The 19858-nt window shown below is 45.1% G+C and overlaps 1 protein-coding gene across 1 annotated transcript; it reads right to left on the bottom strand.

Moving 5' to 3' along the window:
- Positions 1-7797: 7797 nt before the first annotated feature.
- EIF2S2 (eukaryotic translation initiation factor 2 subunit beta) lies at positions 7798-19256 on the bottom strand. Its single transcript, XM_055722573.1, has 9 exons — positions 19098-19256; positions 14293-14473; positions 13261-13364; positions 12081-12216; positions 11674-11774; positions 11091-11239; positions 10137-10193; positions 9008-9093; positions 7798-8270 (listed from the first exon to the last, which is right to left on the bottom strand). Exons 1-9 carry the CDS (start codon positions 19110-19112, stop codon positions 8095-8097), a joined length of 1005 nt encoding a protein of 334 aa, XP_055578548.1. The 5' UTR covers positions 19113-19256; the 3' UTR covers positions 7798-8094.
- Between the last annotated feature and the right edge of the window lie 602 nt (positions 19257-19858).

Here is a 19858-nt window from a genome sequence, read left to right as displayed (position 1 = left end):
TGCACACCGGCCCTCTCACCCCTTAAGGCCACAAAGCAGCTGCCAAGTTTCCTGCTGACTTTGCTGGGTCCACCAGGAGAGGAGGTGTCACCCCCTCCCTCCAAGCACTGCTTTCCCAGGGACAGAGAGGGAGGGCAGGGGGAAGGGCAGATGCCCACTGCAGGGGCACAGAGCATAAACCGCTCACCATTTCATAGTGAACGTGCAGAGTGCAGGCAAAGCCACCAGCGCTATTTAAGCGTGCACCTGAGCTCCTGTTCCCCAGCTTCCCCATCCCACCTTTCCAGACACTAACACACACGTGAGCTACTGTGTGGGGTGCTGCATGCTCAGAGCACAACGCAGTGCTTTAACCACAGCCCATCCATCCTCATCCTCAATCCCAGCCCAAACCACACTCTGCTGTCACAGGGAAGCAGACCACAGTGAAGAGCAGAAGCCCTATTACTGAGCTTGTCCAGCTTAACAGAAAGATGTGTGGTCCTCTCCAAGGCATTTTAAACATCCATGACACAAATCTGTCAGACCTCATTACCTCTTGAATGAATATAAAGGGGTCCCACCCTATGTGCACCCAACCTCCTTTTCCATGGTCCAGAGTCCCTCCAGAGTCATTTCCTGTAATTGTCCCTGCCCTGCTGGGATGTGGGAAGACAAGGGCTGGGTCAGTCCATTCTCCCCAGCATTTCCCCCAGGGCAACATCTGCACATTCTGAAGAAAAAGGACCAACATAAACGGAGCAACTCATCTGAACATAAACAGTTTCCATCTTGTGAATTGAAAAAAAAAATGCTTTTGTTAAAGGCTTTCCCCACCACCCACAAAGACAAGATCTCATTACCAAGTGTCCTGGACCTCACCTGGCTTGTCACATTTGCTGCTCTGCTTGTTGCCATCCCATCTGCGCTTGGAGGCAACAGCAGCATGGTCTTTGTTGGAAACAAAACCAAAGGTCTCAATCCCCGCTGCCTTGCCTGCTCCTCTGCAAAGGAAACATGAAATGTATGAGGTTGCCAACACACTGGTGTGCTGCTCTGGGTGGGAATAGCAGATGTATAGGAACTTTTGGTGCTCTGCTTTTTCATGTGCCTCGGTAGTCATTAGAGCAATAGAGCAGAGTTACCCCAGTCCCAAATCCTCCTTTTATTGTGCTTCTGGGCATGGAAAGACAATCTGTTGGCCCAAAACGCCTGTAATCTTGCATTCAGTTTGAGTCAGGAGATGCAACAAAAGCCCCCCCAGGCTTTAATAAATCCTATTAACTTTAATGAGCATCACAGTTAAAATCCACGCAGCACTTTGGAAATACTTCAGTTATTGCAGCTGTAATAGGGCCCGTTCTTTGGCAAATTTGTAAAAGCTAGTGACTGCCTCTGTGAGAGTTGTCATATCCCTCCTGCACTGTCTTCCCAATATCCGCAGAAGATTTAATTCCATATTTTGACTCTTCTCAAGAAAGTTGTGGAAACATTTGGAGATGTGGTCGAGAACCCCAAGGGCTCCTGGTGGAGTCTTTCCATCCTCTGCCAGGAAAAGCCTCTCAAGCCTTGGCCAGGGACAGCGCGATGCCAAAGGAGCCGGCCACCTCCAGACCCGCTGTGCGCGCCCGGCAGTGGCTGGAGCAGCCGTTCCTGCCTGCACTGAGCCCCACGCACCAGCACTGCTCACGGACCCATCGCAACGGCGTGTGGCCACACAGCCTCAGAACAGACACACTGTATCAATTTAGCAAGAAAATCCTCAAGTTCAGCACCCTCTCATTGCCCGGACTTCCTAGCTGGTGGATTATTTGCTCTGACAGGTTTGAGAGGGCTCCTCAAACCCAATTTCCTACAGGCCCCAGCTGTCACCCCTTCCCTGGACTCACAGCCCCAGGGAGTAGCCCAAACTAGTTGCAAAGACGACCCACAAAAAGCATGACTGAGATAGACAAGATGCAAGAGGGCGAAAAGGGAAGGATAAGGGTGAGAGATACAGGCAGGGGCGGGAATGAGGGCCCCCAGCACGTGAGCCTCCTTGCTGCTGCCTTTACTCCATTTGCAAGCAGATATCACCAGGGGTGAAGCGTGGACTGACGCTGCAGCCTGCCCCATCTGCTCACCGACCACTTCTTCACCCCTCCTGCCCCGCCGGTGGGCAGCTCCTGCAGCTCCTCCTCAGCCCCCGCAGCTGCATTCACCGCGCCGGGCAGCCAGCGACGGCCCCGCTTGGCTGTGGGTGGGCGCGAGCAGCCGGCCGGGGATGCTTTCAGACCACAGCCAGCACAGCGTAAGCAGCCCCTTGACGCCCAGGTGAAACCCACCTGCATTCGGACCACACCTGAGACCTGGGAGGCTTTGGCAGATTTAATCTGCACATCTCCTTCAATAAAACTGCTGTGGGTGCAACAGGGTGGTGACACTTTACATATATCCATTTAAACTGCTCGAAGACCAGCCTGGCTGCGGGGCCTAGGGATGCAGCATCCTGCCCCATCACGCTGCGGGAGCCCGGCAGCACAGCAGACTCACCCTCACAGGCAGGTCCAGCCCCAGCCACGGGTCCGCAGAGCTGCAGGAGCAGCCGGAGCGCGGCAGCACCACAACGCCAGAGGCCAAAGCGGCGATGGGCAAGTGCCACCAGAGCTGGCTATTCATCCTGTGTCACTGAGGGAGAGAGTGCGTGCGCATGCTGTAAACACAAGCAATTAGTAACTTGTTTGTATATCAGCATCTAATATAATATTTCAGTAAATTCAAAAATAAAAGTGAATTTTAGTCAAAGAGCTTCATGTGAAAGGAAGGGAAGCTCGGCAGGCAGCAGGCAGCCAGCAGGAGGAACAGGGGCAAAAGAAGAGTAATCTTAAACATACCATAATGAACTATTCTTTGTACCTAAAAGCTCTTCTAAAGTAATTTACATACACCTGGATATTGGGTATGAAGAGGAATCAGAAATCATTCTCACGCACCCAGAGCACTTCTGGCTGATACAGCCTCCTGGGACGTGCATTTGCATTCAAAAGCTTAAAGTTCAAGAAACACTAGAGATAAAAGGAGAAACAAAGATGCATTAAGAGCAATGTGGGAAGGTGGATTTAAACTAAAAGGAAAGAAAAAAAAAAGCAGGAAGAAATTAAGAGAAGTAACAGCACAGGCACTCGGCCCTCCAGGATACCTACAGCCCGAAGTGCCACCTGGCAGACAGGTGTCATCAGGAAGTCTTCCCGTTCTCACAGCTTGGACACGCAGGGCATCCTAGGAAAAAAGCAGCACAGCAACTTGAAAGGTATCCAGGGGTTATGGTGAAGTAAAAATGTAATTCATATCACTTTTACTTGTAGTCATTTGCCCTCCATCTATTGCTAACGAGCCTGGCCTTAAACCCCACCACAGCGATCTGCTCACCTGACGCCGGGGCAGCCCAGCGGCTGGTACCCAGCAGCTGGTACCCAGCGCCGTGGCCTGGGCGCCCCTGGCAGGGGGCAAAGCTCAGCGCCCTGGCGAGGGGACGCAGCTCCCGGGGCCGTGCCCGCCATGCCAGTGGGAAGCCCAGGCTGGGCAGCATCTCCTGCCAGGCAGCAGCTCCATCCCTGGGGCACACAGTGGCTGGTCTTTCATCTGATGTTTCCCCTCCTGTCCCAAAAACAAGTGGTTGATTGAGCAACACGCCCTTGCTCCAGCCTCGCCGCTTACCTGTCACATACCTGCACGGGTGACACAGTTCTCCCAACAAGGCCACCACACATTTCTCTTCCTTCCCTGCAGCACCGGGAGCATCCCGCAGGCTGCGGGGCTCAGCGCTGGCTGGCACAGGAGCGTGGGGATCGGGGCAGTGCTGCCCTTGCGGGGACACCAGCACCACTGGCCCCACCACAGCTGAGATGAACGGTGCCGACACTGCCAAACCAACACCAAAAGTCAGATTCTTCAGAACCGTAATAGCAAGAAGTCATATCCATGATTTGGGCTAACTGCCAAAATGCCCTATACACGCAGAAAGCAGAACGCGAGGCAGAGCCACGTAGGTCCAACCTACCCCTGGCCGATCCCCACGAACACTGAGGGAATCCAACACCTGCAGAGCTGAGCTGCAGGTCCCCTTTGCACTGCTGAAAAAGACCAGGAGAGGCTTTCATCAGGACAGGCTTGTCCTGGTACGCCGACCACCACCACTAACCTCAGCGTTTCTGGCTGTTTCCCTCCAGGGACACCAAACTGCCTGTTTTCCCATCATTTGAGTCCTTCATGTTTCTGGGGAAGAGTGAGGTTAGTGGCTGAAAAAAAACACCAGTTAACAAGACAGTTCAGAAGCAGGATAAGTCAACCCAGACTTACCACCCGGGGTCACAGCCCAGCACATCCAGCCTGATGTCCTGTCTCCGGCAGGGGCCAGGAACAGGATGCTCAGGGAAGAGCTTGCACTGGAGCAGCCAGGGTTCAAACCCACATATTGTGAGGGCAACCACTTGTCAAATGGAAAGCTACAGAAAATGACATTCTGCTACTCTGGCAATGTAGGACTAACCTTTACTATGGCAAAACCAACTTGAAAACAGAAACCCAAGCAATTATTCTGGAAGCCGGTGTGGCTTTGCAGTTTGTTGCCCATACAGGCTGAAGCAGAACTGGCAATTCTTGTGCAGCTCTGGTTTTCTGCTAAGTATCTGCCTTCAACTCTTTCCAAAGCTTGGCATCTCACTTGCTTGGATACTCTTCTGTTAGTCTGGTAATCTGGAATAAAACTCTAGGAAAAAACTGAGCAGAGGGGCAGAAGAGATAGCTGGAGAAACATTATTTAAAATATTAACAGAGAAGTTCTAATGAATCTTAGCTGTCAGCACCACACTCAACTTCACATTCGCTTGACTTTCAGAGCTTTCCTGCTGTTTCTATTTCTGTACCTCCTCCACTAAATACCATCATACGCACTTCCACCTGACTGCAGCAGAACATCCCATGCAAATTGTTACAAACCTTGTCCTGTTTTCAGCAGCAGCTTTGAAAATGTGCTTTTTCTTCTCCTCGCTTACAATCTTAGGTGACCAAGTTTGCAGGCCCACAGCTGACACAAGCCAGGGACCTCAGGATGTGGTGTACCCGTCTGGAGGACACAATGCACTACAACCGTGCACAGCACTAACCAGACATCCCCCACTCTCAGTGGGAACTTGTAATACACACTTCTCCTCCTTTATACCGTTTCTGGTTATAAAAATATCACTGCTTTGATTCAATCCTTGCCTTGGCTAGAAGCTTCTGTGAAGTTTGGTCTCACTTATTTTCGTAATAGTAACCGGTTATTTCAGCACAACACAACCACCCCACCCCGAAGGCAGCTGATCCCGCTGCATCTGCACTGACCAGGGAACTAGATCTGTTTTCATGTTGCTGGTTACTTTGGTGACCCATGCAAGGTCACCTAACCCTTAGAGTTCCACCCCTCACTAGGCAACAGAAATGAAAGCACTTTCCTGGCAAAAGTGGGTTATAAAGAGAGTATCCTTCTTACAAGGGTATCGGTAAATTCCAAGTGGACTGACCGCAACATGGCTTCTTCTGTAAAGCTCCCCCAGGACCTCCAGTGACAAGTCTTGGGAGATTTTCATTTGCACACTCTGGGCTGAAAGATGTATTGCATCTTTACTGCCAGAAAGGAACAGATCTGCAACAGCTTAGATTACTGAGATAAGGTGTATGAGAACTCCAGGCATGGCAGGAGCCTCGGAGAGAAGCAACGCAGCTGCATCACTGTGCTTTTTGTCACCTCCCAGGCTCCTCCCCAGCCCACTCAAACAGGGATCCCGAGCCGCTCTGCAGTCTTCCAGTACCTAAACAAATCTGGCTCCCACATCTCCACCGGCACTATGCAGCCAACATTCAGCTCAGAGAAAAAAGCATGGAGAAAGAGTTCTGTCTGCCTCCAAACACATGCCTGCACGCAGACCCAAGGCCAAGCTACCACCGCAGTCTGTTACAAACTCCATCCTTAAGCTGCTTACTTAGATTCAGCTTAAGTACAAAACTTTTTTTGCCTCTGAACACAACTGCACTTCAAACTTACATCAATCTTACCAGAAGCAAGAGGCATTTGTGTTCATACACTTGTAGTAACCATACTCCTTTTTGAATGTACACTGGAAGGCGTTGGTTTTTTTTTAAATAAGAATCAAGCAGTATCTGCTTGTAGACACAGAAGACTTCATGCATCAATGAGGTTGTTCCACAGCCAAGAGTACAGCTCAAGATGTTTCACTCAAATACTAGCCATCAAAACCAATGCCTTCAGGATTTCACGTACAGACCCAGAATACATCTATGAAATATAAAGCTCACCTGTGAGCCAGGAGAGCTCACAGGTGATTGATTCAAACAATCATTTATTCCTTTATTAATTTGGCCTTTTTGACCCAAATATGCTGAAGTAAAACTTTGTATTTAATACACTATAACAACAGCACCAATTCAAGGCCATACTGTATTTTAAGTACGTTAAAGGTATGTGACCCAGGACAAAGCAAGCATTTAAAAATAGAAAGTATCATTGTTTAGCTACTTCAGTGTCTGAAACAAAAAGACAACAAGCACTTCTCCAGAAAGTTTTACCTCCAACAGAATGCCTATTTGCTAGAGAAAAAACCAAGAATACAACAACGTTACAAGAGGCACTGATCCTGGCTTTATTCACTTAAAGACACATCCAACATTGTTATAGCTCACTTGAAATTCAAAATGCTTTTAAGAAACCAACCATAAAACCTTGATTTTTGCCTTACAGTGCTGTCAGGTTTTCAAATAGCAAGTGACTTCCCAGCAAGACTGTGTTCTGTATTAACATACATACAAAGATTAAAACTTGGTAGAAACCCTTCAGTTTCTTATATTTGATGAATTGCATTCAGAATGACCACCGTTTTCCCTGAGGAGGTGGCTACTCTGCTTACCTGCAGGGATGGGTGCCCGGGGTCCTGAGCTACTGCATCTTATCCTGACCCTATGCCATTTTGGCATCAAATGAAAATTGTCCCCCCTTACAGTACTCAACAGGGACTTCACTCCCCGTTTGCATCTTTGTACTTGGCAGCTGTAACAAAATTTCTACAGCACTAGAAACACTAGTTAGGACAGCACTATGCATGTCCCCCAGAGATTACTGATACTGACTGCTAGTGGACAGAAGTGCATGCTATGATCAAGAAGCATAATGTGTTAATTTGGAACTCAAAACTACTTGGCAGTATCTTCTGTAAATTCAAGATTTATGTAAAGACATGTATTGCAGCCATCATATAATGATGTTACTATATCCATTTTTTTCTGCATTTAGTTAGATTATTTTTAAAGTGATGAAGAGTGCAGGACTTAAGAAATATAAACATTTCTCTATTAGAAATTGCAAAATTTAGTACTATGACACTATGAAAACTTACAATACAGTTTATCAATTCTATGTTAAGATTCAGCATCAATATGCTGTCTGATCTATCTCAGAGCTACATTCTGCCAAATTAAGCAGTATCAAAATGTCCTGATGTCACTTTCTGTGCAAAGTGCATTCCCATACAAATGTGGCTATAAAAGCATGAGCAGGTCTCATGTTGATATATCATCCCCCCCGTCTTTCTGTGACTGCTTTCTCTGTTTAATGACAGCCTAACCAAAAGTAAGCTTGTAATGTAAAAGCAAAACAACCATTATCTTGAACTTTATTCTGGGTCTTGGACATAGTTCAGTGTCATAATCAGCACAACACCACATCAACCATTCCCATGAGCTGTCTAAAGGAAAACTGAAGGAAAAATCCAAAATCAAAGACACTCACTGTTACAGTATCTTTAATTTATCTTGTGTTTTACAGAAGTCTGAATGGATTAAAAAGCACCTCCTTTCCCATCACGTTCCTTACAGTTGGTAAAATATATTCAATGAGCAAATGTATGTGAACAGCTTGAGGATCTGCATCTTGCAAGGATTTCACAGACCAATCAATCAAAAGCCAAATTTCTTGTAGTTTTACAATCTTGTTTTAATACAATGGTAAATCCACTCCAACTGTAAACCTGTCCAGTCATATCTCCCCAGAACACTTTGCAAAATCCAGTGTTGATTAGCAAACTAGTTAGCTTTGGCACGGAGCTGTGCTCTCTTGCCTGTGACAGCCTGGAAACCAGTTTTGATGCTGGCGACGGAGCAGCGAGAGTGGCAGGTCTCACACTGCAAGAAATATAATCTGGTGTCCTTCTGTAGGATTGTGTCTGGTGACCGACATGTATGACAGGTGACATACTCCTCTGCAGAAAAGGAATTAAGTTGCAGTTAAAAGATAACGCATGATCAGCAGACAAGTCACCACTTCTTCAGCCTTAATTTTACAGTTGTCTTGAAAGGGTGCTCAAATGCATCTACTGACTTAGAAGTGGCTTACTAAGAAAAACACAGAGGCTGAGGCAACCTAACAATTCCTCCTAGTTCCCAGGTTCATAAAGACTAGGTTTCACATGGTACATTATGCACCAACACTGCCATTTTAAAAACAGCAACAACCAGTTAAGACTTCCCGCTGGTGTTCCGCAACTTCCTCTGCTGAAACAGCATTCCCCTATGCCATTGTACAGCACAGCACTAAAGCAGGACTTTTTTGTTACATATAATCTCAGAGTGCTTTGACCAGCAGTGACACACACACCATATGTGTTGATGTGTAAAAAAGACTAAAATTAACAATTACTGTTATTTTCTATAGCCCTCAAAGCCAAGAAATGAAAGTCAGATGAAAACAAGCAATTCTCAAACGCTCTTACTGTTTTCCTTGGTATGTTTTAGTGCAGGACAGAGTACGACCTCTGTGCTTATTATAAACGTGGCAGAACCACCTGTTACTTGCATTATTTCATTATAAAGCTGCAGCAAAGTTGTAGCGTCTTAGCAGACTCTCCACAGCATGCACATACATATGGGCCATACACGGGTCACTGGTCATCAAAAGGGGCCTGAGAGAAATCTGGAGCGCAAAGGCAGTTATACTTACTGATATATCTTCTCAAGACATTTTCTATCTGTTTTTGCTGGAATCTTCCTTTGATTACAAGTTGGTTGTTACCATCTATTGAGCCACTAATTTAAAAGAAAAAAATAATTATTTGGTTTGCAGAAGATGTCAAGCATTAAAACTACTCAGGAACATGAAGCAAGATAACGATGCATGCTTCAGGAGTAAGCCAGCATTACTTTGTGGATAAAAATACAAAATTCTGAAGGCACTTAAAAAACCTATAGGAAGATTTGCCCAAGTATAGCCCTCACTGCAGTAAAAGCAAACTCCAGCAGAGATCAGCCTCACAGTCAAGCTTCCCAGTCAGAAGAACTTTACAGAATTGAGAATTGACACCTGCTTATCTCATAGAAATGACCAAACAACTCCCTAGTAAGATGCAATGAGTGATACGATCCTCTTCTAACCATTCTAATGTAGCATGTTGAATGTTTTTTCACATTATGATTTCTAAGTTCTTGTTTAAGTTGTCTGGAGCTGAAGGGACTCCAAAGCCCAATCAAACGGGCATCTGTTGCACAAACATTGCAATTAGGCTCCTTGATTCTCTGCCTACATATAACAACACTGCAGTCTAGAACAGAGAAATGAACAGACAACAAGTAGTACACTACCACAGCACGAGATCTTCAATAAAAGGCATATGAAATCAACACTTTTTTATGCTGACAGGTGGGTTTAACTGCAGCATTAGACAGAAGAACTAGCTACAGGCCCACAAGACCTGCCATTAGGCACAGAGGCATTCTCTCTTCCCTAGCTATTTATCATCTGCCTTAGGCTGATATGAGCCACAGAGCCACCCTCACCAACTACGACAAATGGCTCTGCTATCAGAGCATCTTTGAGAAAGGTCCCAAATAGGGAACTGAAATCCTTATCCAGACTGTTCTCTGGGAGTTATAGTTTGCCTCTGTACCTCTTCCCTAAGATGGTATCTCTCCAACCACCCAGCACGGCATCCAAGTCCAGGGAAGAAAAGGCCGATGTTCGCGCACATACACACAGATCTAAACCCAAGAGTTCTATTTTTTGTCAGATAACGTCAACTACGTTGGCGTTGCGTCCTACATGCATAAGCATATACACAGCCCAATAGCCTTACCTTGTACCCAATTCTGCCAACAAAAATGCCAGAAGATGTTTTGGCTGACGATGTAATCTAAAAATAAAGTAAGGATATGTTTAACCTTCCCCCAGTATATTTATACAGGACTGGCAAGCTAAAATGATCTTAAATTACCACATTTAAAAGGGGGCAGTGCCATAGTATCTGCACCAAAGAGCACAGACAATGACTGAGGACACCAGAAAGCTGAGCAGTCCACAAAAAAACCCTGCACCACATCTGCCCCCCCCCCCCCAAACTCACAATTACAGTAACTATTAAAAATAAGTTGTTTATTGAGATTTTCCATTCATACTCTCCCATCCCTCTGCCATTTCCTGAAAAGTGTTACTAGTGACCATTAAAAATTCACTTTAGTATACTACCCAGATCCTCAGCATGATTTCATCATAACTGTTTTCTGGCACACTTTTGAAACAAATCAGATATACATTCCCAGAATCACCCACAAAGAACTGCCCTGACAAGAAATAATTAAGACATAGAAAGCACTGCAGAAAACCGTGGGAAAAAAATTACTGAACTCCACATCGTTTTCCAAGAGAATAGTATTTCTAGTCAGTTCAAATTAGAAAGAACTTTCCCTACCCAAGACCTGCAAATAAATCACACTGGTGACCAAGCTACAGACTTGACAGAAGCCAGTGAACTCACAAAAACAATAGTTTAGTTTCAGTCCATGAAGGCGACATAGCAAGCCTATCATTTTCATAATTTAAGTATAAAATAAGGAATTATCTCAATAAGTCATCTTCATAAATACCTTCTCAGAGAAATGTAGAGGAAGTGAGCGGTATGACTGAAACAGCTTTCAGTTTACTTCTGGTTTGCTATAGCCCTTTGCCAGAAACATGCATTCAACACAACAGCTAACAGCACAGGTAAGCACATTCATCTGCTATTCCTGGGAAATCTAAAGAGGAAACTTACAATTTGCAGATATCTGTAAAGTTGACAAAAGATGTTTTCTTGGTCCCTACTCTTACAACCTGTGGAGGCTTCATGACAAATTTTCGTTTTTCTCCAGCTACCATATCTGGGTTTTTTTCCCGCATGATGTTAAATACTCTATTGAGCAGCTACAAAAAACAAGAATTCACATCAACGTATCTTGCATTTCTCAAATAAAGTACATCAATTCTAAAACACCTTCAAATACCGTTCACAGTGAATTGTAGATTGTCTTTGCCCTTTAGCATTTCCCCGTATGTTTTTGAACACACCCTTAAAAAAATCATTCTGATAAATGCAAAATATAAAAGCTGTTTCCCCAAGGGTTTACTTCATCATCTACAAGCACCTCAGCCTATTTGCAGAGGTCTTTTAACTATCACTAATATTGCCCTATATGAAAATTAACTGTGATAGAAGATGCGCTTTGTTATTTTTCTGTTCATGAGCTTCTGACTACAAGTCTTAATTTTAAGTTGGAAACAGGACACAGGAGCATAAGGCCCTGCTCTACTGATGCATGTCAATACAGAAAATATTTTTAAAGTATTTTAAACAGTACCTCATCATATGTGTAGTCCCTTTCTGAGCCTGCCCACGCAGGTCCTGACTGAAGGCTAAAAGAAATTCCATCGTCTTTTTTGCTGTCTTCATCCTCAAAAGCTGCAAAGAAAGTTGTTTTGGATTCATTAAGAAGAAAAGAAACGTTATTTAACCTCATGCTTACACCATTTCTAAAAGTACATCGAAGAAGGTTCCAATGTGGACACAAGTCTCTGCTTGCCTGCCTACAAGGGTATCAGCACTTACGGAAAATTTATACAGTGCTTTTTTAGAACATTTTTCTGATAAATAATTAGTAGTAAAGGTAACAACATCAATTTTGAAACAAAAAAGGCACCTGAACAGAACTTATTCACCTACAACATTTCACTTTCAACACCTCACTGAGCTAGGTTATAGTTTTACCTTCATCCTTCTCCATTATCTCATCTTCATCTGGAAACTTCACATTCTTCTTTTTCTTCTTTTTATTGCCCAGCATGATATCAAGGTCATCTTCAGGTTCTACTGCCTCTGGCACATCTCCTTCAATTTTCAAGTCCTGAAAAGAAATAAAAAAGACTATAGTTTACAGTATTGAACACAAATCTCCATTGCACAGCATGAGAAATAATACTTGTAGCACACTATACTAGATGAATACTAGTATATATAGTATATATATTGCTCGTACTAGTAATACTAGGTGATATATACCACAGTCTTGAAACGTAACAGATAAGAACGGAACTAAAGCACACTGAAGAGAGCACTGCACTACTACCATGAAGCAGAGCTAGATTTTTATCTTCTGGTCTAACTTGTGGCTTGTCAAGAACAAGGTCACACTATATTGACCTAAAGGCCTCACCCACTTTACAGCATAAGGGAACAAAACACTCCCCATGCCAGGCCATAAGGTAAGGGAAAAGCCATGCTACCTGCAGCTAGTCCAAACTATCACAATCCTGCACATGCAGAGAACACAGATCAAGTATTCCACCTATCTGCAGCAGATCAGAAGGACATTTTCTTCCCCAAAAGGCAAAATCTAAAGATGATGGTTTACACATAATTTATTTCTCAGTTCTCTAGGTCTCTGAGCTTGCCAGCTACGCTGACGTGATACAAAACCACAACTTGGTATAAAACTTGAGAACAGTAGAAATACCTCACACACCTTCTGGAACACAGAACAGTAGCCAATCATTTCTAAAGAAAATACCAGAGTAAAACAAGATTTCTTTATTTGAAGGGCTGGCCTTTTGAGGACTACTCTGTGCATGACTTCTGACATCCATTTAGTTGTTTCACCGCAAAAGACAATTAGTCTTGATGCTAGTCAACCCTTACTACAGACTGCAGAATTACTTGCTCATTGTGCAAATCTGTTACGATTTTTTCACTTCTGGGCAAAAAGCCCTGCAGGAGCAAATGTTCAGCAGAACCTACTATGTATGAAAAACACAGTGAAACATAACTTTCATTATTATCTGCACAAAGACACAATGACAGACTCAAAACAACTCCTGTGCTGCCAATCCCAAGAAAATGAAAGCAAAAAAATTTTCAGCCATAGCAAGATAGCCTAGTTACGTAAACAAACCTTTACACCTTCTTCTGCTTCATCTATATCGAATATCTTTTTTGGTTTTTTCTTCTTTTTTTTTTGATTGAAGAAGTTTAAGTCATCCAGGTCATCTGTTGCATCTAAAAAACAAAGGATTGCCAAAAGAAGCATAACTGTAGAAACAGTTTAGACATTAAGGTTTCTAATTTACATCCAAATCTTCAAAACATTACAGTAAGACATAATCAACGATCTGTAGCCCCTACAGATATCCTTCAGGTTTTAAAGAGGTCATTCCCCTCCTACCCCCAAATACTGCAGTACCATTTTACAGTTTCTGCATCTTCTAAATGCATTTTATCATTTTTTTAAGTGCTTAATCTTTCTTTCTGCTGTGCAAGAGAAACTAGCTACTTTTGTCATTACAGTAGAGATGCTTGAAAAAAACTAAAACTGTAGGACAAAGGTGTAGTTTCTCTGGTCTACTGCAGCAGCCAATTTATTGCAGTCAAAAAAACTGATTTAAGTTAACAGCATTCCCAAATCAGGTCATCTTGAAATGACACTGGCCTCAATTTAAAAAGCAAGGTTATATACACAATCACAAGCTTATTTCCTGAAAGATTCTGAAGAACACTCCAGTTCTCACATTCACAGCTGTCCAAAAACTAGAAAACCTTTTAAACATATTTCTGTTATTCACACTATTGTTTAATTGTTCGAATGAAAAACAGCTATAGTTGTGGAATTACTGCAATAACTGCATGTGAAGATTTAAAAGTTCTTGCTAACTATTTTAGGGATTCTCTTTTCACTGCCTCACACAAAAGACTCCGAGTCAGGAAAGTGGAATTACATAAGCCACCGGTAGCTTGCTGGATGTTTGTGAATGTGATTTCAAGCAGGAGGCAAATACACCCTTCAAGTAAGTAGAGTATTAGTCACAAGCCTCTAAACAGACTAGGGCCACAGCATTATACACTGCGATGCGAAATTCTTGAAACGGGGCTTGTAGTTTCAAGATACAGAAGGACTACTTTTAGGAGCCTATCTGCTGATTCACTTTACCTTTCTTCCTGCTGTCTTCTTCATCTGCTTCAACATCTTTGTCTTCTGTTGGCTCTGGTTCAACTTCTTTTGTTTCAGATTGTTGAGTCTCTTCCGCTTGTGTATCTCCCCCTTCCTCATCCAACATAAAGGGCTTCTTTTTCTTCTTCTTCTTCTTGCTCATAGTGGGATCGAAAATCATCTGTAAAAGCCAAGAGTTCCTTAGCAGCATAATAATCACCTAACATTTAATATTTGTAACACCTTCAAGCTTCTCTCAACATTCCCTCAGTTACCCAAACTGTTCCTCTGTTTCAATCTCAATTAGGGATTTTTCTAGATCTGTAACAATGTAATACAAATTAGCTGACTCAAAACAGTGATAACACAGGCTTCTTTAAACAGGGATCTTGTCCCAAGGAAAAACCCATGTGACCAATTACAAGAGAATATTGCTTGACACTTAGCTTCTGCTACTTGGCCTATAATAGTCCAAGCTTCCTGCCAACTATTTATTAGCTGAAAATACATTAAAGCTGTGAATCTTAGACAGACTAGCTACCAGCTGCTTCTCCATTTTACTGACATTATGGACTCAAGTTCTGAAGTAAGACCATGTGAAACTATCACTGAACCACTCAGCAACAGAAAAAAAAAATTAAGCACACCTATACCATACAGCTTATACCACATATCAGCTACACTTTGTACTTCCATGTCCAAGACACATTAATTTCCAAATTTATTAAAAGGCAAGATTTACCAGCACTCTTGACAAGAATGCTCTGGACTAGGGAAAAACCTAGAAGGGGGCTGGTGATACAGCAAGATCTGTATCAGCTCTCAACACTATGAAGTAGCACAGGTCTCATCCTTTTCCCCAGCAGGTGGGAAACTGAACCTCAGAGACCAAGTGGTAAAAAGCTGTTAATGACTTTTTTAACCAACAAAGAAGCTTAATTCACCTGATCTGACTGAAGAAGGCACTACCCCAAGACTAATTTTTAACCTATTCATCATCTGCAGATCTGAGATATTTAACACACAAGCTCTTCAGTTTTCCAACACAGGAATGCTTTGTACTTTTTTTCACTTAAGATGCAAGTTTGACATCATAGCTTCTGGTCAGTTTTGTTACATCCATCTGGCCATATTTTCACACAGTAGTATATCTCTAATACATCAAAATTTTAAACGCCAATGAGACTCTCCAGTTTTTCTTATGCAGTGATTGAAGAGTGTTCTCACAGATAGTTGAAATTCACCATCTGAAACTCCCTTACTTATGAAAATAACACTTCATCAAAGCAGCACTTCTCCAACTTCTCGATTTGTTACACCCTGCAAGTTTGGCGGTTTCCCTCTCTCCACAACGCAACCTTTTCCTCACACTTCTCATTCTCCTACACACAATATTCATGTGATATTCTTCCATTTTTCTGAAACTTATGCTTCATAAAGGCTCTATTGAAGGCAGTGAACGCCACATATGGGTGTTCGCAGCAGAGTATCCCAAAGTGTCCACATATATGGGACACTTAAGCTTGCAGCTTCCAAACTGCTGAAGCGTGTCTTTAGTTGTACACAATGCACTATATTTTCAAAAAAGTTCTCCTAGAGGGCTTTGCTCTAATGCTTAGACACATGTATGACTCATGCTCTTGTAATGCACAGTAATCAAAGAATATGCACCTGTTACGCTATCTGCTGGCTTCCTCTTGTAACTTCTACAGTCTGGTGAAACAGCAGGAAAGCTGCCTGCACTAGCAGGAGTTCACAGCTTTGGGAACAAGCACATGAACACCGTTTTCAAAATCATGACTCACTTCAATGAACAAGCTTCACAAGACTCCAAAGAGTCTTGTATTTTCTCACACGATTAAGCAAACATAAGGTTATGCTTAGATGGGGCATAGTAATTTCTAAGAAGGAACCAGCCCACCCACTCCAAAGCACTCTTCTCTTTGTGAAGAAAAATACATCTTTCATCCTGGACCACCATAAAGCACATCTTGTGTCTACCAGAGACAGAACGTGTCTTCAGTAGCACCACATTAAACTGCAGTTAACACACAAGGACAACTTCTGGATCCAGGAGATTGTTTTTTCAGCATTAAAACTATGTAGCTGGCCTGGAACACAGCACTGCTCTGAAGGTCGGCTCCATCCAGTCCAGTCAAACCAAGCTTTTGCAAACCTAAGACCTAGTCATAACATGCTAAGTGCTCTCAGGAAACTAATGGAAGAGTTCCACAACCTCAGAAGATCTATGCCTGAAATATTTTTTTTCATTAAGGGCTTCAATGAAAACTAAGGAGTCAAGGTCACACATGCTTCAACAAGTCATGATGTAAACTGACCAGCCTCATAACTAGGCTATTCTGTGTTTTGACTTTCTGAGCTAGATGTTTCAGAAGTTTTTGTTCCTTTTCTGTATTCAGCACATTTGATTAGTCAAAGCATTATCATACCATTTAAGCACTGAAAAACTGTACAAAGTTGCAGACCCTCTACGGAAGAGATTAGAGGCCCCAGCCCAAATATACCAAATCCCATGCCTTCCCCGTGTAGAAACAGTTATAGATTTCCATTCTGTTTCTGCTCTCAGAGCCAAACTCCCTTATGGGGTTTCCTCTTCTGTAGGCCACACAGTTCCTTCTCACATCCAGTTCCATACACCTACTCCTTATTTCAAATGCCTAGCCAGTCAAAATCCCAACTTACAGAAAATTAGCAAGTGAAAGAACAGAGGGGAAAAAAACCAGAAAGCATCAATGCTTCGTAGTCCAAACGCAATTCTCCAGACAGAAGCCAGCATTAAAGTGTTGTGACAGTGACAAATGATGGGGATTCAAATAGAAGTTGCAAATAAATCCCATTTCATTAGCTTGAATAAATGCAGGCATGTCTACAAAGCAGATAGCAACTCTGCACTGATAAAAGTTAGTTCAGATATCCTTATACTACACTGAGCTGAAGCCTCTGATAGAGTGCAAAATTATTAACACCAATCTGCACCTAAACCCTCAGGCAGCTCAAAATATAGCATCCTCTATTATTATTTCCTGGAGCTTCATAAAACTACAGGGCCGGAATAACTCTTGGGTATCTAGTAGGATTTGATATCTATAGTAGGATTTTAGATAAACCGAATAGATGTTAACAGACTGCTGCTTCTTGCAAATAGGGCCTGTGTTGCCTCTGCCGTGCCACACTTCTGGGCAGCACTTGGACAATAGATGTTTCTACCGGGGCATTTTGTTTTGTATACAGCCCTAAAAAAATTGAAGCTACAGTCCAATACCAGAAAACAAAGTTTTCCAACATCTACACCAGTTTAAAGTGCACATTTGTCTTCATGCGACTTCACTCCCCTCAACCTTAGAGGATCACTGGCTTTAAAAAGTTTCACCAACTTAACGTCAATAACAAACTACTTGGCTCCTAACAACCAGATATACAGAAATTCTGGCAGGCATGCACACTCACCCACTCTCACAGACACACTAGCCAGAAGATCTAACAGCAACAGTTTAGTTAACAGTTTAGTTGTGATATCTGCTACCATTTTAATTCTCAGTCAGTCTGCTACATAAAGCAATCCAGAGGTGTAACTTTACTGAACTAGATATTCCTGGTATCTGCCTCAATGTCAGAAAAAAAACCAAAAACACATTAGGCAAAAAAAAAACAATTTTACTGACACTTCAGCTAAACCTGAACCAGGAAAATCCAGATGAACGCTCTATGGTCTTACGATCACCTGGGACAGAAAGCATCTAATGCAAGGATTCCCATGTCCAAATTTCTGGAACCAGAGTAAAACCTAGACATTAGAACTGCAGTTCCAAGGACACGATTAGGCATAAAAATGCAGTACATTCATTCTAAGATGTTAAAGCAGCTAAATAAGTCAGTCTCAGCCTCCATTAAAATAGTTAGTAATTATACTGGCTCTCCTTTATTACATAGGCCAAATTATGACTTGCCTGTCTCCAAGGCCAGATTGATCACTTTGCTCAGAAGGAAACAAGCCACACTGGTATTTTAAACATCAGCAGAAAGAAGATACAAGACCAAAAGCAGCCACCTCACAGACTCAGCCAGGGCAGTTTCCCACAGGCGATGCAGTCATGCATCAGGGTGCATATAGCCTCCTACGTGTAAAGCTTTCCTTCTCCCCGCGAGAACAGCTGCAATGAGGTTAGTCAAGACGCCACACACCTATAACACTTCAAAAATGTCTCAGAGACAGACGTATGTACTTTCCGGAAAGTGTGCCTAAGCAGCCGCCGCCGGCTGCGGGAAGCCTGCCGCTCGGGCTCGGGCAGCGGCTGAACCCTTCGCACCGCCGGAGAGGCTCGAATGGCGATGGAGGGGCGGCGGCGGGGAGACCTGCCCCTCGGCCGGCCCTCCCTCGGCGGAGCGGGCGGTGGCAGCACGGGGGCCGCTGCCTGCCCACGGTACCGGGAGCCAGGCCGCACACCGGCCCGGCGGCCGCTGCCTGCCCACGGTACCGGGAGCCAGGCCGCACACCGGCCCGGTGGGCCCCGGCGGCGCGCGGAGACCGGGGAAGCTCCCGGCCCTTAGACCGGCCTCCGCCCGCCGCACCGGCAGCTCCGGGACGGCGGCGAGCGGGACCGGGGCGGCGGGAGCCACGCCGCGCCGCCCGCCCCAGCAGCGAGGCGCCGGCTGCGGCCCGGGGCGGAGGCCGCGCTCGCCGCCCGCCGCAGGCCTCAGGCCCAGCCGCTCACATGGCGGCAGCCCCGGCCGCAGCACAGGCCTCGGGCGCGGCCCCCCGGAGGGTGGCGGCCGCCGGGTCTCACCTCATCGCCCGACATGGCTGCGGCCGGACGCGGCGCGGTGCGGGAGACGGGCGGAGCGGCGGGCGCTCAGGGACGCGGCCAGCCGATGCCCACGACCGCCGCGCTCGCCTCTTGCATCAGCGCTCCCCTCCCCCGCCGCGCCGCCCGCGCCTGCGCCGCCCCGCCGCCTGCCGGGAGTTGTCGTTCCCCGGCCGCGCCTGCGCGGAGCGGAGCGCGGGGCTGGCCGTGCCGCGGGCCCTGCCCGGGTCGGTGCCCTGCGGGGCTGCGGGGCGCCACTGCCGGTGCGAGGGCCGGCGGCGGGACCCGGGCGCCCCGGGGCGGTGTGCTCGGCGGGGGCTGGCCGCTCGCGGGGCGCCACAGCGCTGTGTCCGCCATGGGCAGGGCAGGCCCGGGCCGGGCCCAGCGCAGCCTGCTGGGCTCGGGGTATCCCCGAGGATGGGAACACCGGCACCGCTCTGGGCAGCCTGCTTCACCACCCGCACGGCAAAAACGATTTTTCTATTTTTTAAGTAGAATATCCTGTATTCCAGACTGCGCCTGCTGCCACTTGTCACCCAGAAGGGTCTGGCTCTGCCCCATTTACCCCCTCTACAGACACTGACAAGGTCCCCCCAAACCTTCTCTTTTACAAGCTCAACAATTTGGAATCTCTTGGCTTCTCCTCATATGTCAGATGCTCCAATCCCTTAGTCCTTCTTCCTCATTCCATTTCCCTAATGCTAGCTAATAAAATAATATGGCACCGATACACAACAATTACT

Source organism: Falco cherrug, chromosome 10, assembly GCF_023634085.1.
Source record: "Falco cherrug isolate bFalChe1 chromosome 10, bFalChe1.pri, whole genome shotgun sequence".
In the NCBI taxonomy this organism is placed as follows: domain Eukaryota; kingdom Metazoa; phylum Chordata; class Aves; order Falconiformes; family Falconidae; genus Falco; species Falco cherrug.
The sequence above is the reverse complement of the archived record's forward strand: the minus strand, read 5'-3'. Positions and strand labels throughout refer to the sequence as shown.